Here is a 7,401-nt window from a genome sequence, read left to right as displayed (position 1 = left end):
TACTCGGTGGCAGACTACATATGGGTATTTCAGAACGTTATACCACCGAAAGGGACAAAGAAGCTTCTAAAGAAATGGAGGGGACCCTTCATGATTACAGAGGTGCACCAAGAGGGACGCTTTTATAGACTGAGTACTGGCCGAGCCGCCCACTACGAAAACATCAAGCCACACAATCCATCGACAGAAGACTGGTGTATACCTGCAGACATGGAAGAAGGGGATTATCTAATGATGGATCCTGCTTGTGAGGTCAATGAAAAAGGCACCAGGGAGAAGAACGATAGAGACGAAATCGTAGAGGAAGGTACGGATACACCATTGGACCTGGATCCAAACGAACAGATCGAAGCGGACGATGAAACCTTACCCTACGCAGAGGAAGATTGGCAGGATTCCGAACAGACAGAGGTTCCCAAGAACTTCGAACCGGACCTTCCGTTCACGATGCAGACTCGTCAGAAGGACGGGACGAGACCAAGAAAGAAATACAATCCTTACGGTGACGAATTTGTAGTGGATAGGATAGATCTAAAGAAAATAGTGGAGGAAGTAGTGGGTCTAGAGGAAATAACCGTGTCACAAGACATTGACATAGTCGATGATCACAACGATGAGTGGGTTGACGACTGGTCAAAACCCGAGGTAGAATTTGACGATGAGCAACAGCAGTCATATGAACAAGACCAGACGAACCTGCGTGTCTTAGAGTGGCTGAATGAAATGACATCAGACCCTAAAGAGACCAGCGTTACGATTCAATACGTAGATCGTGAAAGCGCGAAATACATTAAGACCGAACGAGATGATCCTTCCTGGGCTGCCCAGGAAGGACAACTTCTCATTCCAGCTTCTAACCTTGACTTAATACCCGGTATGCGATCGACGGGGACGCCGATGGATATTTTTGTCCGGGGAGTGGGGGTAGGACTTACCCACACTGAAAACTTGATAATAAAAAAATTAAGAATAGCAAGAGAAACAGGAGAGTTAGAAGCAGAAACAGGCGAAGAACCTAAGAAACCTGGTATAGGCAGGGTAGTTGAGTCATATTTTAATTTACCGAATGAATATTCTAGTAACATAATACTAACAGACAGTGATTTCATACTCACAAACAGAACATGTGCGATAACAATCACCGCAGACATGAGTTTTAGGACAGCGTTAGCGGCAGACTTTAAAAGAGAATACAAAAACGTGGAATTCCTTTGGAAGCAAAGACCAGGGATAGGGGGCGTAGCAGCCTTACCTCCGGCGGTGTCGCAGATACCGGGAAAGTACTTGTGCTTCTTGGTAACGAGGGCGACGAAGAAGCAGCACATGGACCCAGAAAACCTAGTCTTGTCTTTGACGAGGCTGAGGGACTTCCTTGTGGAAATGGACGTGAAGGAGCTCTCGCTTCCAGTGTACGATCCAAACAGAGGAAGACTGCATCCTCGGGAATTGTACGCGCTTGTACACGTGATATTCTCTGATACAAACATACAAGTATATCTACACAAGAAATATTACTTAAGTATAGGCTGAGTGATGTGCGAAAGAGTGTTAGGTCAAAGCCTAAGTTGCATGTGATATGTGTGTTATGTTATGTTATGTGTTAGGTTATTAAGATCATGGGTAAGTAGGGGTTAGTGACCATGAACAACTAGATGACGATCTTGGAAATAGATCCAAAGTTTGGACTGTCCAATCTTAGGTCGAATTCCAAAATTTTAGAAACCAATTGATTTTAATAAATTTTAGGATAAATATCTTTTTATCTGAACTGTTTTAAGCAAATTTTAACGATATATGTTAAGGTGAAACTGACAAGTGTGACATTCGTGATTGCTTTTCTAGATCCTGATTGATCATTTAAATTACTCACTTGAGTCAAAGAATCGAATCAAATCAAACTTGAAAAGAATAGAATGGACAACTTCAACCTGGATGAATTGATGGACCTGGCAGAGGCATATGTAGGACCGATGGTAGATGCGATCTATCGTCGGCTGATCGAACGAGACTTCGCTCTGGAGGACCCAGAGGTGGTCATGTTGCTGACCGCCCTGATCAACATCTTGGGGCACGACAACCGTGGGGACCGCCCCACGGAAGTCCTGTTGATGGCAGCATATGGAGAAAGAGGAGTACTAGACCGCCCGAACATGAGAGTGATGAGGTGGAGAAACGGGGCTCTCTCAGGGAGTGACTTGGCGAATGAACCTGGATTGGGAAGTTCTAGGACTTACCAACCAGGTGAGATGCCAATGCCCTCTAAGCCTAAAGCTGGGCTGACGAGAATGCATCGGGAGATGAACAGCGAGGCGACCTCGTCTGGTTCACAACTGAGAGCAGCTGTGCCACCAAAAAGGGCGAAAGTAACACAGAAGGTTCAGACGAACCAAACCATACAAGATCTGGACGAGATGAACGATCAGCTGAGAAGTACGAAGAAGGAGCTGGACCAGATGACCAGAAGCATGCTCCAGATGGAGGAAGACCGGGACATGTGGAGAAAGTTGTTTGAAGACTGCAACAAAAAGCAGTATCAAGAGATCGAACGCTTAAGGCAGGAATACAAAGAGCGATCGGAACAGGCGGCGTTGACAACGGCCATTGAGAAAGTGATACCTGCAAGGGATATTCCTCGTGGGCAGTCCCCGATGAAGCTCTTGACACCTCGAGAAATGAGTCAAACAACGGAGACACGGCTTCCAGCAGAGACGAACCGAGTAACAATCCCGGATCCTAGTGACACCTTGGGTGATCCCGTCGTGGAACAGACAGTGAGAAAACTGATAGAGACAGCTGGACGATTGGTCGCTAACAAGAATGCACCAGGTTCCGGGGTGACTGCACCCTATGGAACGATTGACGATACGGGCAGAGTACAACTCTCCCAGACAGTAATCAGACAAGGGATGAGTAACGTGACACCACTCATGGGGAGCTCGAGAATCCCAGAGAGGAAAGTACGGAAGATGCCAGCGAAGAAAGTGTCTCGTATAATAGACGTGCAGAAGAATAATCAATTGAAGTATAATTTCACGGGAGTTCCGGAGACAGATCCGAGAGCCTGCTTCAATCGAGCTACCTGGAGCCCGGCTGTGAACCTGCAGCAACCACCACTCGGGACATCTCACCTGATATTGGGAGACAGCTTAGTCAGAGTGCTGTCGAATTTGAGGACCTCATGGGTCACCACGGTGATGGCCTTTGGAGGCGCGACGATTGCCCAATTATATCGGATGGTGGAACTGATGAATCCAGGGAAGATTCCCAGTGTGATGATCTTAGTCGGGACGAATGATATCTCTAGAGGATCAGACGAGCAGGAAGCACTGTGGGAGTCAATGATGGTGTGTTTGTTCACTACTCTCTGGCAGAAGTTCAGTTGCGCGGTACTGACCGTTTGCACGGTGCCAATGAACGCAGGAAGCCTAACAGCATCAGGAAGAAGGCACAACGAGGGAGTCATGAGATGGAACAACATCTTGAGAAACCAAGCAACCAAGTTGTAATTGAAAACTGAAACATTTAGTTGAGTTTTGAAATTGTTGCATTTATAAATTTGCATTTTGGTTTTAGTTGAAGTGGCTTTAGAGACACTCACTTATTATTTATTTAGAAAGGCTTGAAGGAAGAGTATATTTAAATATTCCAGCCTGCATGATTGTTTTTAATCACTTAGGAAGACTGATCACTTTGTGGTGACATGAAAAACTTGAGTAATCTCTCGAAGAGGGAGATTGTTTCATTGTTCTTTCTAACCACAAAGTTTCTTAGTTTTAATATTCAGGACAATAACAAACAAGATTTCCGAAGGGAAGAAGCATAGTAGGGTGATTTTAGCTTGTTGGTTGGCAGGACTGTCCTGCAAGCCAACACCTTTTAAATCTAGGAGAAAAAGTTTTAATCGGAACATTGACACTGGAAGTCAGAAAATAGGTTTTACCTTAGGTTGTATCCTCAAAGTGCAGGTTAATGAGAGAAATTGAAGGCTATAGTGATGTAGTATGATGCCATTTATATTCTGCAGTGAGTCGATGTGACGTAGATAAAAATAATTTCGTGCATTTTGCAAATTCTGTTCGATGACACTGTAACCATTTAGAACATTGCGCGATTCAATGAGGACATTGACCGGACTGTCCGGGGAGTATGTGACATTCGACCAGAATGTGAAAAATTTAATCTCTGCAGAATTCGGAATTTTAGCAGTAAGCCTTCCGTATTGGTGGTTTTTAAGAACTAAGGGCGTTATTGGAACGTTTAGCCAAACGGTGAGGGCTGGAATATTCTAGTATTTTAAAATTTCTAAAATTCGAATGATGACGTCACATTTCTGAGAAATGCTGAAACGGCCATTTTAACAAGAAACGAGAGAAAAAACACAACAACATTAGTTGCGCTGACGAGAACAACTTTATCGAAATTGAGGAAATCGAAATTGAAGAAGACGACAACGAATTACAGAGAACGTTCCGAGTTGCAACTATTGTGCTGCTACAATAGTTGCAAGGCCGTTGCGAGCAACGGTGAAGGGTGGAAACCAGCCTTCCGTGTTATCGTGAAATCGAACTTAAGGAGCTTGATTCACCGGATTCAAGAATTCGGAAGGGTCTCGGGACGGAAAACTTTTATTGACTCGTGTGAACTTTTAGCATCCTGTCATGTCCTGACTTGAATTTAATTGATATTTGGATTAGTTTTGACAAGGATGAGGTGCTAAGAGTTGGGGGGAAAGGGTTGATCCATCTTCGATGGAGATGATGGTTTTTATCTACTGAACAAAAACAATAGTAATATAATAAGTAGTAGCCCTGTTTTTAGGAGTGACCTCGTGGTCTGGGGATACTGAGACCCAGCCATGAGCTCACTATTTTTGCATGTAATTCAGTTAATTTGAGCGTTCTGGTCGAAGCCGGAGAGCAGTAACGTTTTTGTCGACCCGATGTTGGAAAAGACCACCGAAAAGTACTGGCTTGGTAGAGACGGTGAAAAACATGCAAAGCTCTGTTTAGACGCTAGCCAGTCGTCTTAAGACTTAGTTTTGTTATCCGTCGATATGTATCTTCCGGGCGAATGTTGCAATTGAGATAGTAAGGCAGATGCATTTTATCTGATATTTGATATTCAATCATGTTTGAATTACTTATGTGACATTTTACTGCACGGCTAGAACAAAGAAAAGGCTTCTACCTTTTTTGCTCTAGCATCAAACTACTAATCTAAGTCGAGACGAAAATTAACTATTATCAACCCATAGACGAGGAAAAAAGAGCTGATTAACAACTGATAGCACACAAATTCATTGGCCTAATGCGATTTATTTGACGCCACAACCTTTAATTGTGCATTAGCATTAGTCTCGTTTCACCGAAAGGTTGAAGTTCAAGCTAAAAACATAAGGCTGACTCCAGAAAGAATAATTTAGTGTCTAACTTTAACAGGAGAAGACAGTTGCTGTGAAAATAATTTAAAAAAAACATCAAAACAAGCTTCATAGCTTGGTTATGATAGTTGAAAGTTAAAAAAAAACGAAAACCAAGCTGGATTACCAATCGCTTCTATAATCATCCATCAACTCTCTTTCTCGCTTTCTCTTACTCGCTTTCAAATATCTGTCTTAAATTGAACTTGTTTTTATTATCTCGTACATGGCAAGATATAGCTTCAAAATATGTCTCCGGAGGAACTGGAAAAGTTTAAAACACATGAGTGTTTCAGATAAATGGATGACTTTCTACGTAATAGGCAGAGCTCCAAATCAAGTTCTGGCAGTTCGCAAAGAATAGTGGCAGCTGCTGCTGCTAAAGGGTCTGCTCAAGGAGTTAAAATCAAATACAAAACGAATTCAGAATTTTATGCCAAGTCAATATTGTCCGGCGGTTTGGCTGGCGGCATTGAAATATGCATTACGATGCCCACAGAGTACGTTAAAACGCAGCTGCAATTAGATAAAGGTTCAGGAAAAACACAATACAACGGAATTGTGGACTGTGTTAAGAAAACGGTACGCGAACATGGAGTGAGAGGTCTTTACCGCGGCTTGGGCTCAATGATTTTGTTCTCGGTGCCAAAATCGGCTGTTAGATTTGGTGGATATGATTTAGCTTCAAAATATGTCTCTGGAGGAACCGGAAAAGTGTCCAAAATGCAAGCATTGGGATGTGGATTATTTGCCGGAGCTATGGAAGCAGTTACTGTAGTTATACCTCAAGAAACTATCAAGGTCAAAATGATTCACGACAGAAACCAGACGAATTCTAAATATAAAGGAACTTTTCATGCAGTGAGAACTATAGTGCAGCAAGAAGGAATGAGGGGAATTTACAAGGGAGTTATACCCACGGTTCTGAAGCAGTCGACAAATCAAGCAGTGCGCTTTTATGTCATGTATTTACTGAACAACTATTATAAAGGCGGCAACGATTCGAAAAATATTCCGTCTTATTTGACCTTTGTATTTGGCGGTATAGCTGGCGCTTCCAGTGTGTTCGCCAATACACCACTGGACGTCGTCAAAACTAGAATGCAGGGTGTCGATGCGCATAAGTATAAAGGCGTGTGGGACTGTGTTAAAGTAGTATACAAACAGACAGGTTTAATTGGATTCTACAAGGGAACAGTTCCTCGCCTCGGAAGAGTTTGCGCAGATGTTGCCATAGTTTTTACTATAAAAGAGCAATGTGTTAGGTTTCTTAATTTTATTTGGTAGCTGGAGGTTTTTTCAACGCCATAAAAGAACTTGTTCATTTTTCGGCCAATGAAATTATTCATCGTTCAATATTCTAGATAGTGTTTGTTGGTTGCGACTTTGCACCTCCTCTATTCTGTAATGGTTTCATTTTAGTTTCTCTTTTTGTTATTTTTGCAATCATGTTGATAAATTTTGAATTTTGTCATAGTTGCAAGACTCCCTCGAATATAAGGGGTTCACAATGTAGTGTAGTCTAGATTAAAATGACATTCACCCCCGTGTAACCTTGATATGAAATGTGAATGAATGCTTTATTCCATTGACTGGTGCTATTGATACATTACAGGTAACGCAAACCATGGCTGTCAAAACGTGGCCGAGATAAGTCTTGTTTGGTTTATGTTTTGTCCTTAACACTAAACTTGGTCTATTTGTGTATCTTCAAGGCAATTAAATTGTACATGTCATCACTTGAGCAATATTTTCTCAAATTGTATTATTTATCAAATACCTGTCAAATATAATTTCTGCATTTGAGTAGCTTTGATTTTAGGAGCAAATTCATGTATTCATGAACATATGCATCAAATTTTTGTTGTAAAAACATGGAGAAAAATGCCTTTTCTGACACTTAAGACTAATATTAGTTCGTTTCTTCAGATATTGATGAAAATGCAAAATAGTTTTTTAAATGGATAATAAGTTTGAATATC

At 41.9% G+C, this 7,401-nt stretch overlaps 1 protein-coding gene across 1 annotated transcript; it reads left to right on the top strand.

The window, feature by feature from the left end:
- Positions 1-5,719: 5,719 nt before the first annotated feature.
- LOC134857221 (tricarboxylate transport protein, mitochondrial-like) lies at positions 5,720-7,238 on the top strand. Its single transcript, XM_063873595.1, has one exon. It carries the CDS (start codon positions 5,720-5,722, stop codon positions 6,704-6,706), a length of 987 nt encoding a protein of 328 aa, XP_063729665.1. The 3' UTR covers positions 6,707-7,238.
- Positions 7,239-7,401: the final 163 nt, after the last annotated feature.

Source organism: Symsagittifera roscoffensis, chromosome 1 (assembly GCF_963678635.1).
Source record: "Symsagittifera roscoffensis chromosome 1, txSymRosc1.1, whole genome shotgun sequence".
Lineage (NCBI taxonomy): Eukaryota > Metazoa > Xenacoelomorpha > Acoela > Convolutidae > Symsagittifera > Symsagittifera roscoffensis.
The sequence above is the reverse complement of the archived record's forward strand: the minus strand, read 5'-3'. Positions and strand labels throughout refer to the sequence as shown.